At 35.1% G+C, this 18,617-nt stretch overlaps 1 protein-coding gene across 6 annotated transcripts; it reads left to right on the forward strand.

The window, feature by feature from the left end:
- Positions 1-1,944: 1,944 nt before the first annotated feature.
- Positions 1,945-18,416, forward strand: LOC100261812 (coatomer subunit beta'-2). 6 transcript variants are annotated; one of them, XR_786569.3, is made up of 27 exons: positions 1,945-2,119; positions 2,448-2,468; positions 2,585-2,646; positions 3,123-3,177; positions 4,832-4,868; positions 5,000-5,325; positions 5,435-5,566; positions 5,657-5,805; positions 7,395-7,463; positions 7,757-7,907; positions 8,011-8,076; positions 9,196-9,384; positions 9,637-9,777; positions 9,888-9,962; positions 10,091-10,267; positions 10,375-10,466; positions 10,560-10,676; positions 11,025-11,139; positions 11,299-11,370; positions 12,091-12,287; positions 12,378-12,471; positions 13,182-13,288; positions 13,781-13,910; positions 14,286-14,403; positions 15,000-15,030; positions 15,438-15,504; positions 17,927-18,416. XR_786569.3 is itself a non-coding variant. In XM_010656383.3 (26 exons), the coding sequence occupies exons 1-25, from the start codon at positions 2,117-2,119 to the stop codon at positions 15,455-15,457; spliced, it is 2,715 nt and encodes a 904-aa protein (XP_010654685.1). In that variant the 5' UTR covers positions 1,945-2,116; the 3' UTR covers positions 15,458-15,504; positions 17,927-18,416. The 6 variants fall into 6 exon arrangements, 2 of the variants coding, with proteins under 2 accessions (XP_010654685.1, XP_059595485.1); XR_786567.3 differs by having other exon boundaries at positions 1,946-2,119; positions 14,286-14,480; XR_002030821.2 differs by having other exon boundaries at positions 1,946-2,119; positions 14,286-14,445.
- Positions 18,417-18,617: the final 201 nt, after the last annotated feature.

The raw sequence follows: 18,617 nt of genomic DNA on the forward strand, positions 1-18,617 counted from the left end.
ACAACCCAAGCACAATGATGCAATTATTAAGGGCATGCTCTATATATAGGTCTGACATAAGAACAAGCTACTAAAGACTTGCATGGAAAAGCAACTTACTAAACCTAGCTTCCAATTCTCACAAACAAGGGAAGGCATGCATGATCTATTTGACCAATCATGGAGTTGATATTGACAAACAACACCTTATGGCTAGAAAGCTACTAACATGACCACATCTCGCCAAGGCTGTATGGCAAAGCCTTTAGTAGCTCCTCAATGACATGAATTGTACATGTTCTACCTCCTCAAGTACCTTAATAAAAACCCTGCTCCAAGTTTCAAGTTTGCCTCTCATATTTTATAGTAATCTTTGTACTACTTTTCCCTTATCAAAATCAACTTCTAATGATTGTAAGAAAGGTCTTATTTAAGTATTTTCATCTAGCCTTCATGCCTTGGATCTATCTCAAATCCACCACTTCCAAGTTAATTTCATTTACATTTTTATGAGCCTTTTTGAAGCCTTTGTGGCCCAAAATTTATACTTGCAAGATAGGATAAGCTCAAGGATAAGAAGCAAAAGTTTGAGAAGTCTTACTTGACTATAATTTCACTATACTCAATACTACATTGGAAGGTTCCTACTAGAGAAAAAATAATATAGGTCTCAAGTTGCCTTAGCTAATGCATGGGGAAGCCAACCTCAAAGACCAAAGTTGATGCTTGGTTACTACCATAACATGGGGCACACCACCAAGTGATATGGAACTTATAGTACTTTGTGGAGAATTTATTTAATTTCAACATTATGTGGCTTAAGATTGTTCTCAAGGGTAGCTTCAATTGTTCGAATAGCAAAATTGTCAAGGTCAAACCCCTAACGTGACCAAAATTACGTTTGAGCCATGAATAATTGACCATGTTATTCTTGGTAGGCCTATAAACCATTAAAGAGGCATGAAAAATCAAGCTCAAAATATGATTTGAAGGCTCAAATTCTTAAACAAAATCTATAATATTAGTTTCATCCAAATCTCAAGTAGCCCTATGTCCATAAATGGTTCTATAACTTTCTCTAAGTTTGACTTCCTCCTTATAGAGTTTGGCTGAATGAAGACACTTTAACTCTCACTATGCACATTGCCACTTATAATTTATACCACATCTTTGTTGATCCTAGGAGCCTCGTAACTCTCAAAAACCAAATAGTCAAACCCAAAGGATAATTTATTAGGTATGATAATTTAACTATTAGTATTCAACATTCTCCTACAATTGACCTACTTAAGGTTATATTTGTTGTTGTTGTTTTTTTTTTTTTTTTTTTTTATTTTAATATATATAAAAGGTATCATTTGGATATGCCTCTTATTTTTTAAAAAAACACAAAAAATAAAAGTAACTTCTATATATAATGTAATAATTGTTTGAGTTTTCTTATAAAAATAATGAATTTTAAAAATTATTTTTAAAAAAATTGAGGTATTAAAATTATTTTTACTATCTCAAAATTTTAAAAGATGTGAATAAATTAATGTTTTTTATGTAAGGGTTATTGTATTTTATACCGAAGCAGTTACCATTATTAGTAAGTGTATACAAACGATTATTAAAAATTGCTTCTATTTTATAACATATTCTTAAAAGAAATACTTAACAAAACTTACCGAGTATGTTAAATAAATCTTAGATAAATAAAATAAAATAAAACCAATGATTATTAACCTATGTTTTTTTTTTCTTATTATTAAATCCATATTCTTAATTTTTTTAAGAATCCAAATATATCCCAAAAATATTTATCGGGAAGGAGGCTAGATGACATACTTCAAATTATTTGATTAAATTTATATATGTATTTTCAGAAAGGAAAAATATTAATTAAAATCCCTACTCTTATTAGCAATTAGGTACATGGCATCATGCGGCAGGAGCTGGGGCGAACCGGGTTTTCTCTAACAGCAATATTTTTCTCTTCATATTTACAGTCCCCTTTCTTTCTGTCTTTCTCTGCGGCACCACCAAAACCTCTCTCTCAGACACTCCCTTTCTCTCTCTTGATCTGTCACGTTCTCTCTCAAAAACTATCGTTCTCCTCCGATTTCGACCATCTCTCGCTCTTTAATCTCTAAAAATGGTGAGTTTTTCGCATGATTTGTGCTTCCGCTTCTGGATTTAGCTTAGATCTGGTTCGAATCTGCTTCGATTTGATGTTCTTATTGCATTACGTGCCTAATTATAGAAATTTTCGCTAATTTGATTGAAATTAATGCATTTTTGTTTTGTTAATTCGAATTTGAGTGTTTGAATCGCTAGTGCTGTGTTTGGTTCCTGAGGAAGTGTAGGAAAGGGGTAGAATATTGAAATTGAATCTTCAGATTTAAATAGGGATTTGAATTTGTGCGAGATCTGGTGTTTGGTCTTTTACTGATTGAGTTTTGTTTGGTTTTATTTTTTGTTAACAGCCTTTGAGACTCGAAATCAAGGTACGCTTGTTTATTCCCTTTGAATTGATTTCTATGTACAGATTAGATCTCGATTTGTTTAATGTTTAATAGTTGAAGTATTGATGTCATTTTGCTTCTGGTAAATTTTGGATCAGAGGAAACTCGCGCAAAGATCAGAGAGAGTAAAATCTGTGGATCTGCATCCATCTGAGCCATGGTAATTATAATATGTTTGGCCATAATTTATGTACTTTTTGTTTCAAATTTTCTCTGACTTGAATAGGAAATGAGACTTAGATGTTTGCTGGCCATTGTGGTTAATGGCGCATTCTGTTTTGAAATGGAAGAAGAAAATTGATTACCGTATCTGATGGTAGCATTAACTAGAAAAGAGGAATGCTGTCTGTAGTCTTAGTGACAACTAATTTTCCTTGTCCCTTTCTAGTCAACTTTGAAACAAGATAACCATTTTTTTTTTCAATTTATTTTTATTGCTGCTTGCCACATTATTTGGGAATTTCTTGGGAGGTGGGGGGATTTAGGAAGATTGAGAGAAAAAGAATTGCATATCTCATTTGAAACTTTAATTCCATCTTATTTAATTTATCTAATACCGTCTATTTTTTAACTTGGAGCAAATTGCAGAAAGTGGTAATTTTTCTGAAATATGACTCATTGTGCTTGTTTCTGCAGGATTTTAGCAAGTTTGTACTCTGGAACTGTGTGCATCTGGAACTACCAGTCACAGGTATTTATCAAATCTTCATTTCCCTTTTCTTTTCTTTTTTTTGTTGTTGCAGTTGTCTATTCTGTATGATGTCTTTGTGCCTTTAATAGACATGTACAATACAGATGAATGACCTTATTCCCCTGGAAAATCCGAGTGCACCCTTAATTTCTCATGCTCGAATTATAAACAAAGACATGAGTTATATATAGTAAAGTATGCAACTACTGCAGCTGGAAAAAGGAAAGTTGTTTGATATTAAACTTTGAGGGAGGAAAGTATCTCTAATTGTTGTGGCATTAGGGTCATGTCCTTATAGGTGAAAAATCACTAACAACATATTAGCAAGCCATACTGGCTTTTTCTATCTATGTGGTACTGCTTATGATATTCCAGCATTGGCTCTGACATTGAAAGAAATTTGCATGGTGCTTCCTCTAGAAGTTCCCAATGTATAGTGGGGAGTTGGTCCACCTTGCTACCTAAATTTTCCAGTGTCAAGCCAACTCCTAGAAGTTTGAGGCATGGCCTACAGGTAAAGCACAAGGTTCATATTAACCCTAAAACAACATTGCTTCAAATGAACAGAGCATACGTACATGTTTTTGAACCAAGCATTAGGCCCCCACTGAGCTAAAAAGGAAAGAATTGTATACAAATGAGATAATAGTGTGCCCTATAGAGCAATCCTAAAACCCTTGAATAAAACCTGCTTCCTCCATTGTCTGAATCCATCCGGTTACAGGTTCTCTTAGAGCTGTGAATAAGAGCGGAGAAAGGGGGTCACCCAGTCTTATGCATATAGTGCTTCTGAAGAAGCCAGAAACCACCCTGTTATCAAATTCTAATAGGAAGAGTGGTTATGCACCAGCTAAGTGAATGCTGCAGAAAGTTCCAGCTCTCATTAACTCTGGGTGTTCTGTGTTAAAAATTACATTTCTCAAGCCAATGCATTTACTTCAATATTAACACCATCCAAAATATCCCATTCATTGATGAAATATTTTTAGAAGGATGATGCCACCTCCACTGATGACCCTCTCCCTAATAATCAAAAGAACGTTATGATAATTGCCAACCAACTGAATGCAAACATACTTTTCTATCTGAATTGGAGGCACTTCTCTTTTCGGAATTTTCAGTCAATGTAGATGTTTAGAGAGGAGGATGTCTTAGTTCTGAGGAGGAATCAAAGTCCAGCCTTTTTGTGTTGCTTAGGCTGTAATTATAATGAATTTGGAAAATGAAAGTTAGTGATCAGCCAAAAGTGGGTTCTTCTGAATACCTGTTGTGTGTGTACTGATATGCATAATTGGTACTTGCATTTTTCTTAATCCAACGTTGTCATGTGAGTTGGTAAATATTGAATGAAAACCCCAAGGTTTATCTTTGTGATATGATCGATCATGTTTGTCTACCTATAAAAAAAATCATGCTTGTCACTTTGTAAAATTCTAGAAGCAGCATGCTTCACTGGTCAAATCTTTGTTTTCTTTCAGACTTGTACTTGGAACCAGTAATTTCATGGTATGTGAAAACTGCAGATTAATTTATATATTGTTGAGATTTCAAAATATTGGAATGCGATCGTGAGTCTTTGGAGGTTTAGGTTCTTTTGAATATATAACCTCTTGATAGAATAGTGCTAACTTAAAGCTCCTTGCTACTGTTCCAGACAATGGCAAAATCATTTGAAGTCACTGAATTACCAGGTATGTACATGTACTTTATCTGTTTCCATATGCTCTATTTGGTGTGATTGAATTCCCTTGATCCATTTTTACTCAATTTCTCTCTTATTGGTAAGGTTATTACATGTTTCAATTTTACATTATCATTGCAGTTAGGTCAGCGAAGTTTATAGCACGCAAGCAATGGGTTGTTGCTGGAGCTGATGATATGTTTATTCGTGTATACAATTATAACACAATGGATAAGGTTAAAGTATTTGAGGCACACACGGATTACATTAGGTGTGTGGCTGTCCATCCTACCCTGCCATATGTGCTATCATCTTCTGATGACATGCTCATAAAACTTTGGGATTGGGAGAAAGGTTGGGTGTGTACTCAGATCTTTGAGGGCCACTCTCATTATGTGATGCAAGTGACATTTAATCCAAAAGATACCAACACTTTTGCTAGTGCATCTCTGGATCGCACCATTAAGGTATGATCTGGATTTTCTGTTGGCAACTTGTTAACTGCATTTTTTTACCAATTTTGCTTCATCAAGTATGAGTGTGCTATTTATGCTCTGATGATATCTCCTTTTCCAGATATGGAATCTTGGCTCTCCAGACCCTAATTTTACACTGGATGCCCATCAGAAAGGGGTAAATTGTGTTGATTACTTTACAGGCGGTGATAAACCATATCTAATCACGGGTTCTGATGATCATACTGCTAAGGTCTGCCGTTGATAATTATTTTCAAGCTGTGTTTAGTATTTATGCGGTTTGATAGAAGGAAATGTTCATGGACAAATCCTCCAAATGCAGGTGTGGGACTATCAAACCAAAAGTTGTGTCCAGACACTGGAAGGCCACACACACAATGTTTCTGCAGTCTGCTTCCATCCTGAACTTCCCATAATAATAACAGGTTCTGAGGATGGGACTGTTCGAATATGGCATGCTACCACTTATAGGTAAGCTCCATATCATATGCAATTTTCTAATATGAAGTTCACATGTTAAACTAACCTTGACATCCTGCTGTTTCTTTTTTATTTATTTTTGGGCTTTCAAATGAGATGGACATTATGTGGTGTGGCTTGACATTAATATTTCATATTGGCATTTTGAATTCATATTCATTATTCTAACCATCTTTTTCCTCTCATTGGAAATTCCACATTAGACCTACTGATGGCTTGTATCTTAGAGGTCTACAAACTTGCATAGGATTGGTTAATTAAAATTTCAATATTAAATGTTGATGGATTTGTAGCTACTAGCCTACTACAAATAACATCCTGGAATTTGTTTGAGAATGTATTTCTATTTTTCTTTTTTTCCTTCCTATCTTTGCCTATTCATCTTATCTGCACATCCATATTAGACTTCATCCAATTCAAGTATAGAATATACTCCAGAACATAGCTCATCTAGACATACAATACCTTGGGGGGAAGGCTGTGTAAAATAAGGTGGAAGAGAATGATTAGTCACTGGAAGTGAAGGGATGTTTCAAGGAAATTGATTGGACTGCTGTAAGGCCATGTTTGTTTGGTTTTTTATTTATTTATTTTTAATTTTTTTTCTTAAGTCTTAATAGACTTGAAATGTTTTAGTACAACTTGTTTTTTTAATTAAGTCTTAATTTCAGATATTTTGTCTGAATACAAAAAAGTAAAAATTTTAACTTTTATCTGAAACTAGACACTGTTGACTCAATTTGTATTCAGATTTCTGAGTAATTCAGACTTCCAATAAAGAACAAGCTCTACCTAAGACTTGTTTTTTTCTCTCCTATGAACTTTGGATTCATTTTCCAGGGTTTCATGTCTAAATGGATTTTAGTTCTGGTTCTTCTCTTACTCAACTGGCTTCAGATTGTATATTTTCTTGTAGATATTCAATAACTAACTGTTTGTTCTATTTTGATAAAGGTTTTTAATTTAAATTGCAACATCACTTTCAGTCTTGTTAAAGAAAACAATTAGAAAATTTTTCAAAATTACTTGATAAAAGAACAGATACTTGTATAGGAGACCAAAATTAGGATTGAAACTTTGGAACCTGAGAAATTTTGAAAATACTCAATATTGAAATTTTAAACAAGTGATGCATATATATTCATTACTTTATAGCCTCTCAAAAATAAATTAATACAATTCATGACTTTATAATCTTATGCATAGTCTGGTTCAATACTTATTTCCTGTTGGAAGAGACATTGTAGAAAAGTGGAGGAGAAGAATGTGGAAGAATGGTGCCTCTGTATTTGTTGTGGTGTGTTGGAAAAGAAAGCAATAGGTGGCTCGATTTTTTATTGTTATCCTTATTTTACTGCTTTCTGGTAGTCGCCCTTATTTTGCTGCTTTTAGTTTCATCTAGTTTTTTTTATTTCACTCTAGAGTGTGACTTTTATCTATGTTCTTTGGCGTCTGCCAGGAATTCTCTTAATTATTAAAATGTTTTTTCTTAATGTAGTGATAGATGATAGATGATTAAACCTTTAGAGTTATGCTAGTCTTTAATTTCCGACAGACTGAACCTTCTTCATTAACTACAGGCTCGAGAACACGTTGAATTATGGTCTTGAAAGAGTTTGGGCTGTTGGATACATGAAAGGTTCACGCCGGTTAGTGTCTTCTCCTTCTTACTACTACCACTACTACTACTTTTTTTCATTTCAATTTATTGGTCTTTTGAATTTTTTTTTCTGGTTTGAACTTTGAAGTTCTAGGGAAATGTTTGACATGCTCTTGGAAAAATGTTAAGGTGCCTGAAAATAATTAATGTTGTACAAATCATTCTGGAATCATCATTTTTGTTGTCACACTTCACTTCTCTTGTTCCTGTAGCCAGCACTAAATATTTAGTATATGGCTTAGGAGAAATGGCTTGGAATGACTATTATTGCTCTCCATCCAGGGTTGTAATCGGCTATGATGAAGGAAGTATTATGGTAAAACTTGGTAGAGAAGTGCCTGTGGCAAGTATGGACAACAGTGGAAAAATAATATGGGCTAAGCATAATGAAATTCAGACTGTGAATATAAAGAGTGTGGGAGCAGATTTTGAGGTTTGAACTTAAATTCAGCTTATTCTCATTTTGGTTACATGACATTGAAGCTTAAGTGAGAAATCCTTAAGGTTCACATTTCTTTCTTGCCATGCCTTCTCAGGTTACTGATGGAGAAAGATTGCCTTTGGCTGTTAAGGAGTTAGGAACCTGTGATCTTTACCCACAAGTGAGTTGACTGTCTTCTGGCATTATTTAATTTTTTCTATGGTGCTTTATTTCATTATTTTGCTTTGCTTTGGTGTGGTTTCATGTCCTTTGCTCCCACCATATAAGCCTTTGTGGTAGTTAAGACATTTTCTTTGGAAGCTTGCTTACAAAAAGCTTCAATGCTTCTTAGTAAGTTGCATTGGTTTTCTTAGTTAAATGTTCATGATGCTTCCTTCTCCTACTCTATGCCAGTGATTAGTTTTTTCTGCTAATGAAACATTTTGGATTAGATGTATCAATGAATAAAGAAAAGGGGGGCATAGAAGGCATGCACTTATCTTGAGAGTTAAAACTTGATAGAACCAAGAGGGTAGGCATGCACTTATCTTGACAGTTAGAACCTGTTTTAAACTTGTTGAAAATGAATTTTATGAGTTTATATAAAAACTTTGAGATCATGTCTTACTGTTTCTTGTTCCTCCCCCATGCTTTATTCTGAGGGTGTCTCATCCGCTTGAGGCATTAATTTATCCTTATTCCATATTGACCTGCTTGTCTTTCTGCATGTCAAGAGTAGTAATGCTGCATTGTATACCCCCTGTATGCTTTGTGGCTTTTGCCCTTTGTTAATATATTCCTTGCTTATTTATAAAAAAAAAGAGTAGTAATGCTGCATTCTTTTTTTAAATCTTCATCTTCACAAGGTTCTTACATTGAATTACAATGTATAAGTTCTTAAAGTTACTGTTTTCACTGAAATGAACTAAGGTGATTTTTAAATGTTCAACCATCATGCAAATACTGTACATAATCTAAGGTAATGAGACATGCTCTTTTTAAGAGAGGGTAGATTCCTGAATATGTAAAATGTAGATCAGTATCTCTTTCTGGGAAAAAAAAGGCCATGTAAAGCCTGCAGCCTTGAATTGTCTAGAGAGTATGAAGTATACACAAGGAGAGCCGACTGTATTCGAAGTGCTTGATGATTAATTGGTGCTTGTTAAACATCCTTGTGGTAGTATTTCTTTGGAAATGAAAGCATTAAGCTAGGATGAATGATTGTTTCCACCATATTTTAATTTATTGTTATTTATGTTTACATTTATTTCTTCCTTTTTTTTTTTTTTTTGTGTTTCAGAGCCTAAAACATAACCCAAATGGGAGGTTTGTTGTTGTTTGTGGAGATGGTGAGTACATTATATATACAGCTTTGGCATGGAGGAATAGGTCTTTTGGTTCGGCATTGGAATTTGTATGGTCATCAGATGGTGAATATGCTGTCAGAGAAAGTACATCAAAGGTTAAGATTTTCAGTAAGAATTTCCAGGTTTGTGTCCCCTCCTTTGTTTCTCTCTGATGAGAATAGATTAGGTGCAATATATATATATATATGCATGTGTGTGTGTGTGTGTGCTGCTGAAAACATTTTCACTTGTATCTTGCTTTTGAGTATTTGAGTTTCCTTCAAAGTATCCTAGATATTGCCTGCCACTGTTGTCTGGTTACAAGTGTTAGGTAAATGCAAATATATTCCTGTTCGGAGAAATTCAACAGAGTTTAATGAAGTGGCATCTTTCAGGAAAAGAGGAGTGTCCGACCAACATTTTCAGCTGAGCATATTTTTGGAGGAACTTTATTGGCAATGTGCTCAAATGATTTTATTTGTTTCTATGACTGGGCTGAATGCAGGCTGATTCGACGAATTGATGTTAATGTCAAAGTAAGCACTAACATGATGGCCTGTTGGCTACCGTGGTATTGTTTTCATGCCACACTGCAGGAATTGATTAAATGTTCCTTTTTTCTTTTCTTTTTTTTTCACTATTTCAGAACCTCTATTGGGCTGATAGTGGGGATTTGGTGGCCATTGCCAGTGATACATCATTTTACATCCTGAAGTACAATGTATGGATCCTCAAATTATTAATCCTCTTTTTAACTTGTGTAATTCTCCTTTCCTCTATAGAATTGGCCAAATGCATGATTTGGAGCACTGCATTCCAAATTGAACTTTTTTTAATTTAATTTTGCAGCGCGATGTAGTTACTTCTTACTTGGATAGTGGAAGACCAGTGGATGAACAAGGTGTTGAGGATGCCTTTGAACTTCTCCATGAGACAAATGAAAGAGTTAGAACTGGTATATGGGTTGGAGACTGTTTCATTTACAACAACTCCTCTTGGCGGCTTAATTACTGTGTTGGTGGCGAGGTATTGTGTATTGTCCACCCTTGTCTTGAAAGTATTTCCATATGTGCAGATGATATCCATTTCATGGATTTCTTGGAGCTTTTTTGTTAAATAACCATATGTTCCAGGTAACCACAATGTTTCATTTGGACCGGCCTATGTATTTGTTGGGATATCTAGCTAATCAAAGCCGGGTGTATCTCATAGACAAAGAGTTCAAGTGAGTGGACTTTTGGCAGAAAGGGGGAGTGGAGGGTGGTTGTTGTATTGCTAACATCTTTATTATTAAGTTGGTTTTTCCTTTTCAATGCAGTGTCATGGGATACACGTTACTTCTCAGTTTGATTGAGTACAAGACTCTTGTGATGCGTGGTGACCTGGAACGGGCCAATGAACTTTTACCTTCAATTCCCAAAGAACATCATAATAGGTAAATTTCTACTGTTGGCTGTTGGTAAACAACAGTAAAATAAGAGGCAAACACTTACAATGTAGTATTTGGATCTTCATGTTTTGTGGGGAATTTTGTAGTTCAATATAGCACACATTGAATAATTTTCAAAATTACTAAATTGAAGATCTAACATTGACTTTTATCTATGTCACTCCCATTCTTTCCTTCATTTCTGCTGTGTATTTTGACCCTTCTGTTCTTTCTTCTTGCTTTTGATCCCACAATCTGAACTTTTATACCCGCTGAAAATGAAACAAAGATGAATTATTTTGCAGTCTTTTAAGTTTCTTGCATGCTAATAAGAAAAGTTGTTTGAATTGCTAGTGTGGCTCGTTTCTTGGAATCACGGGGTATGATAGAGGATGCCCTGGAAGTAGCTACTGACCCTGATTACCGATTTGAGCTAGCAATGCAGCTTGGCAGATTAGAGGTTGCAAAGGTAAATTATGTTGATTTTATGTCAGTATAGGGATATAAACTAGTTCTTTGACAGTTTGTTGACTTGAACATTTAAGCACATCTTTATTTTCTTCTGAGGAATGATTAGTCCTCTGTGACAATTTTATCTGAAATATAGCATGATCTTCTTTGCTTTCAGGACATTGCTACAGAAGTGCAAAGTGAGTCAAAATGGAAGCAATTGGGAGAATTAGCTATGTCCACTGGAAAGGTATTCTGTTTACCAAGAATGGATCTTTCGTTATCTGAGAAAAGTGCCCATCAGTACCAATGCTAGCAGTGTGGATTCTCTTTCTGGGAAAGACAAGTTTGCCTCACACACACACAATGGAGACAGCCCACTTGGATCAAATAATTTCCCTAAAATTAGCAAGCTAATGATTCTCCATAATTTTACAGATGATTTAAGCAGTGCTGTGCTCCTTAAGGATCTGTTTGGACATCGGAACATAGTGGGAAAAGGGAAAATGGGGAAAGAATCTCAAAATCATTTGTTTGGTTTGCCATGAAGGAAAGTAAATGTAATGAAAATTATTTAAAAATTTAAACATTTTCAAAATTTTCATTCTTTATAGAAAAGAGGAAGATAATGGAAGAGGGATTAGAGTAAAAAAAATTATTGAGCTTAAATTTTTATTTTTTTATTTTCCTTCGTATTTTCTTTTCAGCCCCTTTCCTCTTTATTTTCCTTTCCTCATCCTTTGCTTCAAATTTCCATGCTTCGTACAAAGTCTAAGAGATTATTCTGAGGATGTTATGCAGTAGATACTTGTGGTTTCAATTTTCTCCTATGGATTTTAAATTCTAATTATGTTGCTGTTGCATATATTGCTTCGTGAATTACCCTTCAGTGCTTTAGACAATTATCACTTGTAAGTTTTTGTTCATTGATTTAATCTTTTTTTTTTTTCCCTCTGTTATCTTATTGCAGTTAGAAATGGCTGAGGAATGTTTAAAGCATGCGATGGACTTGAGTGGTTTGTTGCTGCTCTATTCTTCTTTAGGAGATGCTGACGGAATATCAAAACTTGCATCCCTTGCTAAAGAACAGGGGAAGAACAACGTTGCCTTCCTTTGTTTGTTCATGTTGGGTAAATTGGAAGAGTGTCTGCAGCTGTTGGTGGACAGGTAATTGTTGTTGTTACTGCAAACATGGGAACAAAGATAGTTGTGGAGATATTCCACTTTTGGGATGATACTGAAGCATTCTCTTTGCAGCAATCGGATCCCTGAGGCTGCTTTGATGGCACGGTCTTATCTTCCAAGCAAGGTCTCAGAGATAGTCGCTCTGTGGAGGAAAGACCTTAATAAGGTAACTTGACATTCACCTACTTTCTGCGATTTAACAAGCTTGGTAATCGAAGGCATGAGAAACAGAATGAATTTACTTCAATTTTATGTGCCATAACGAATATAACCCATTATTTTATCTTGTAGTCATGATCTGGTGTTAGGAAAACTGGATGCACAAAATAGTTCTGTTGACAATAAGGATGATATTTTCTTGAATTATGGCAGCCTTGTGGGAAATGGACTGGTTTTTCTCTTTTCAATCACTTATTGTCATTACAACATCATAATCACTGTGGCATGCCTCATCCAATGTTGTGCCATTTTGAACTAATACAATCAAAGTCAAACTTTTATGTCATTCCCTTTCCTGTCTAAAAGATGTTTATTGAATGTTCAGATAAACACCTTGTGAAATGTTTTTAAGATAACAATTACAGTACCAAAAAGCTGAGAAGCTAAACTGTAATATGACACATCCAACAAGGGCTTATTATTTGTTGTTTTCCTAATTGTCAAATGTTATACCTTATGATTCATTCTTAGTGTTCTTTTACACAATTTGATTGTTAGTTTATCCTAAAATTTTAACAAAATGAATATCTCACCAAGATTCAATAGGTTGTGTATCCATATGCCTGCTTGGGTAGTTGGATCTATTTCATTTAACTTTTCTTGTGATTTAAAGAAAGAGACACATATCTAATCCTGTTTGATCAACACTATATGCAGGTTAATCCAAAAGCTGCTGAATCTTTGGCTGATCCTGAAGAGTATCCTAATTTATTTGAGGACTGGCAAGTTGGTCTTGCCATTGAATCTAAAGTTGCCGAGACAAGGTGCCATTACATGGCCTTCTGCTATGTTGATTTCTCTGTATTTATCTAACTGTTGTATTTTTATGTTGCTCACATTATCGTAAATACCTTTCTGGAATTTTTTTTTCTTATAATGTTCAAATTTCATTTTCCTGGCCCTTGCCTTTCTGCAGGCAAGGCTTATGATCTTACTGGGGGGAATTCATAAATCTCAGTCCAGTTCATCCATTTATTAGACTGTCCTATTGTATAGCTGATGGTCTTAATTTACCCAATTTTGGAAAACTAGAAGCAGATTATGTGCTATGAGCAAGGTTGACAATTACCTGCTCCATGTGTGGGAAAGGGTAGCTGGTTGAGAGCCATTTACTTTGGACTAAATTTCCTAGAATTGCAAGTAGTTAGTGGGTGTTCTTTGTAACTTTGTAGAATTCAATCAGGTCCTTATTTACATGAGATGGAATGGATTATTTTGTAGCATTTGTTAACTAATGTTCTTCAATTGCTTTGTAGGAGTATTTATCCTCCTGCTGAGGAATACCTGAACTGTGCTGACAGATCACACATTAACCTTGTGGAGGCTTTCAGAAACTTGCAAATGGAGGAAGAAGAGCCTCTTGAAAATGGAGATGCAAGCCATGAGGTTTACTCTGCATACATATTTTTGTTCTGTCTTTTCAGACCTGTTGCAAGTTTGTTTAAACTTGGGGGATCACAAGTATCATAGAACATGCATTGACCTATTTTTCAACTGGAGCTGTTGATTGGTTATTTGTCCATTTTAAACAGCCAATATGTTAAATTTAGACAACTTCAAGAGTTACTTTAACTTCCATATATTTATTTGCAAATTTATTAGTGTATGTGATCCTGATTTTCCAATTTGTAGATGTATACAATCAAATTCGATTTCTGCCTTTCCTTAAAATGAACTGAACCAGCGTTTCTCTATTATTGGATATGTAGATAGGATCTGGAACTTCTGTTTTATTTATTTCCGTTCTCTCTCTATTAATAGGTTCAGAATGGAGAGGAGAGCCAAGAAGAACATAATGGAGAAGAGGCTGTTGTGGTGGATGCTGATTCTACTGATGGTGCAGTACTCGTTAATGGTAACGAGGCTGAAGAAGAGTGGGGTACGAATAATGAAGGAACTCCATCGGCCTAAAAGGCAATTGGTTGGGCCAGTGTGAAAATCCAAATTTTGTCTCTGGTGATTAATTGATTTTCTTTGAAGTGCCATCTCTGACTCGCAGTTTGAGTTTTTGTCCTTGCTACTGCTGCTGTTGTTTCTTTTTTTCTTGTTATTAGAACTACTAGTCATAATAATGGTTGTTTCTGTTTTCTATATGTTACCATATTTGCATATGCTAGTAATGATGAAACTGCTAGTAGAAGCTCACCCATAGGAAAGGTGTAAAAATCTAGGATAGTTGTTGGACTGAGTTTGTCACTACTGAGTCTGAGTGATTGGTGCCTCGTTGCATTTGCTTTCATTTTCCTTTTTATGTCAGAGATTAGCATGTATAGCTCTTAACATGTGGTTAGTAAGGTGCTTCTAGTCTTTTGTCGATTGTAATGCAGTACCTACAGAGAACTATTTGTAGAGCATATTCTCTGAGGTGTGAACTGCCTGTTAAATTTGGATGAACTGATGTTGCTTTATGATTTCTAGACCATTTCCATATCCTGTAACTTGGATTTACTTTGACTTGTTGCTCCTTGCATTTAGGAGCCTGAAGTCCCTAATCAATATGCTACAGGTACATCTAATTTTTATAAGCATTGGTCTTTATCATCCCGGAATAGTTCTCGCTGTGGTCCATTTTTAGCATTTTGTGATATCTTAGCCCTTTATTCTTATTGCTTTCCTTCGATCCATGAGATTTTTCTTTGTGAGTCAGGAACTGGATTTTTTTTTTCTTTTTTCCATTTGATCTATATTATTCTTTTTGCGAGTCAAGAACTGGATAGTTTCTTTTTCTTCTTCTTTTTTTTCTTTTTTTTTGGTTTATTTTTATCTTTACATCTCCTCCTCCTCCTCCTCCTACTAGTACTACTTCTGTTTTCCCCCCTTCATCATATTACCAATTTCAGTTTTTGATGGCTTTATCACATCTTAGAGTCAATGACATTTTTCATCTTACTTTTTCTTTTTTCTGAGTTGCAGTGCTTACACCACGTCACTAGGTCTCACCAAGACAGTCGGTCCCAGCTATATTCATTCCCTACTCAAGGTGAGAAAGAACAATCACGTAAAATGCATTTTGTTCATGGTTCTTTTTTCCCTTTTAGTTCACTGGAACTAGTTATTTCTATTTTGTTGTATTATAAGTGCACATAGTATGGGTATTTGTTGTGTGATTAATTTGAACCATTTGATTGGACAGTTCAGTAAATCTAATCACATTTACGGTGTTAATAGATAATCCCACTTATTTTTTAGGTTATTTATATATATTCTCTCTACAATTAGCCACTGGTTGAGTATTGGGGCGCATAGATCTGAGTTGAAAAAAAAAATAGATCTGAGTTGAAGCGTTGTTACAAACTTAAGGTACAAAAAGAGATTGTATAGGGAAGGCATCAACTCTCTGAACATTCTTTAGTTCAAGATGAGAATTCGCAATGGATGTATATTACTGGTTGCCATGGGTGGTGCAATTTGGCCAGGTTGAACCCAGCCCCTGAACCGTAGGCAGGCTTAGCTGATCTTAGTAATAATTTGGGTTGAACTTTGGCTGAGTTGATTTTTGGGCAACCAGACCTAACTGAGAACTGGGTTATCCTATATATTTTATTCTTATTATCTACAGGCATGTAAAGAAGTGTATGAGACGAAGAGGGTAGTTTCAATATATTTTTATCAAATGGTGCATGGAATCATAACCCATTTATCCTAGAAAAATCCTGTTGAAATGAAGACCACCCAGTTCTATAAATCTGTGTTGTCCCTTTGTTGGATCACTTCTTCATTCTGTTAGAGGGGGGTGGGATAACAAGAGGCAGTTCTCCTTTAAGGTTCCAAACCATGTGGCTGAAGGTGGGGGGATTATTCAAAGACTTGCTTAAGAGTTGGTGGATGGTGTTTAAGTTCAGAGGTTCCTACAGTTTTATTCTCTGGCTTCCAAATTGGAAGAGTTGAAGGCAAAATTGAAGGTTTGGAACAAAGAGGTTTCTGGCAACATTGTAGTTCGAAAGGAAATGACTTTTAATCAGTTGGGATTCTGGGATTCCGAGGAAAGGGTAACAACCTTTCTGAAGAGGAGGTTAAAGATAGGAGGATAGCGAGAGAAGAATATTGCAAGTTGGCTTTTGGAGGCAGAAACCATAGAGATTTGGTTGAAGGAGGGTGATAAAAACATTAAAGGGCTTGTTTGGCAACATTTTTAAAAACAATTCTCTAAAAATATTTTTTGAGAACAGTTCAAAAAAATGTTTCTCAATTAGTTTCAGGAATAAACTTACATTTGGGAATTCCAATATGAAAAACAGTTTTCTTGGCTTGCTCTCCATAAAGTTACTGTACACGTGTATAATGCAAACATTTCTAAAGTATTGTTATTTAGAAAATTCTTTAAAAAATAACTGAAAACATCCTAAAATTGTTTTAAAAAATAACTTGTTTTTAGAACAAGTTTTTCTAAGTTAGAAAATAGTTTCCAAACAGGCACTAAGTTCTCTATAAAAAAGCTAATGTGTATGGGAGAAGGAAATTTTTGTCCAAGATAAAAGTTAATGGGAAGTGGCTCTCCAAGGAGGGATGAGATGAAGGAAGGACCAACTCGGGTTTTTCACATTTTGTTGTCTGATTTAGGGGGTTGAAGACCTGACATCAATGGCATGTCTTTCAAAGTTTTGGATAGGCAAGAGGCAGGGTTTAGAGTTGCCATTATCAGAGGAGGAGATTTTCAGTGCTTGGTCAGATTTAAACGGGGGTAAAGCTCCAGGTCGGATTTTCGGTGCTTTTTTGGTCTCTAGTTTTGCATTAGAAACAGCTATTAGGTTTTGCCTTACTAACTGTCGACAGTCTGGGTTTCACCCATTCATGAAGGGGAACTTTCTGCTCAAGGTTGTATTTTTTTTTATTAAATATTACTCATAAGTGGCTGAGTGCGACCCACCAAAAGCGTAGTATTTGATCATCTGACTACATTTTGTATCCCATCAGGTTCTGCCTTTCCTTCTGGACCGTGCATAGAACAGTGTCATCGCTAAATGTATCTTGGTTGTTTTCTTTGTTTAGTTTTACATTCCTGCCATGCCATCTCAGGATTTTGTGAAAGAGATGAAGATGAATTCTTTTTCAGTACATTGTAACCCTCACTTCCTAGGCTGTGAGGATTTGAAGGTCCTTACAAGATCATGTAGGGAAATGACCAAATTCCATTGTGCTCTACATGGTTTTGAAATAGATTACTTCTATTTATATGTTCATTTTATTGCATTTGGAATGAGTTTTGTGATAACCTTAAAACTTCCTTGAAATGATGTGACAGTTCACTGGTATCATTATGGTGACATTTTTGTTCCCTTAGCAATCCACTTTGGGTTAAAATTGTGCCTTATTATTTTGAAGAAAACATTTCCATTTCATTCCCTGTCGAGATGTGCTGAAGGATTTTATTCCGGTTGTTTTTTTCCTCTGATTTATACTAGGTTGTTCCCGGAGGTGACCAAAATAGATGATTGCAGGGACCGATGGTCTCAGTTTCCAGTGGTGTGGTTTCAGTGCATTGAATTTTGTCAAACGGAGCACATATAATACAAACAGATTCTCGGCTTCGATTACTCTTTTAGCCCATCTTTTTAATTGTTCTTTTAGCATATATTCTTTTGAGGCCCCCTTCCCCTTTTTGTTTTTTTCTTTTTAAATTTTCTTGTGCCATTGTGAATGTAGAAAAGTTTGAATTAGTGAGATGCTTACCCATTCAACCCTCCTTGCTCATTTTTAAAATTCTATGTACTTGGATTCCGATCATGTTCAATTCATGTTTTGGACAATGGGACTGTAAACATATCTCGGAATCATCATTTACTTGTATTAGCGAACAGGCTTGCCATTTTAGAACAGTGAATGGCCCTGTTCGGTTAGTAGTTTTTTGCATAAGTTGGTCAAACAGAGTCCCCGGATGGACTTTTATAGCTCCGTTATTTGCTTATCAATTCAGGAATTCTAATTTGTCATGCGCATTCCACATAGAATCACCGTGATGTCTTTAAAACCAATCTTAATCTCAAAATTTTTAAATATTAATTTGATATCTTATAAATAATTTATCAACATGTTTTATAAATGTGTTATGGTGATATGGTGGATCACCGGATCCATATTCTAACTGTTTATTTT

Source organism: Vitis vinifera, chromosome 9, assembly GCF_030704535.1.
Source record: "Vitis vinifera cultivar Pinot Noir 40024 chromosome 9, ASM3070453v1".
Classification (NCBI taxonomy): Eukaryota; Viridiplantae; Streptophyta; class Magnoliopsida; order Vitales; family Vitaceae; genus Vitis; species Vitis vinifera.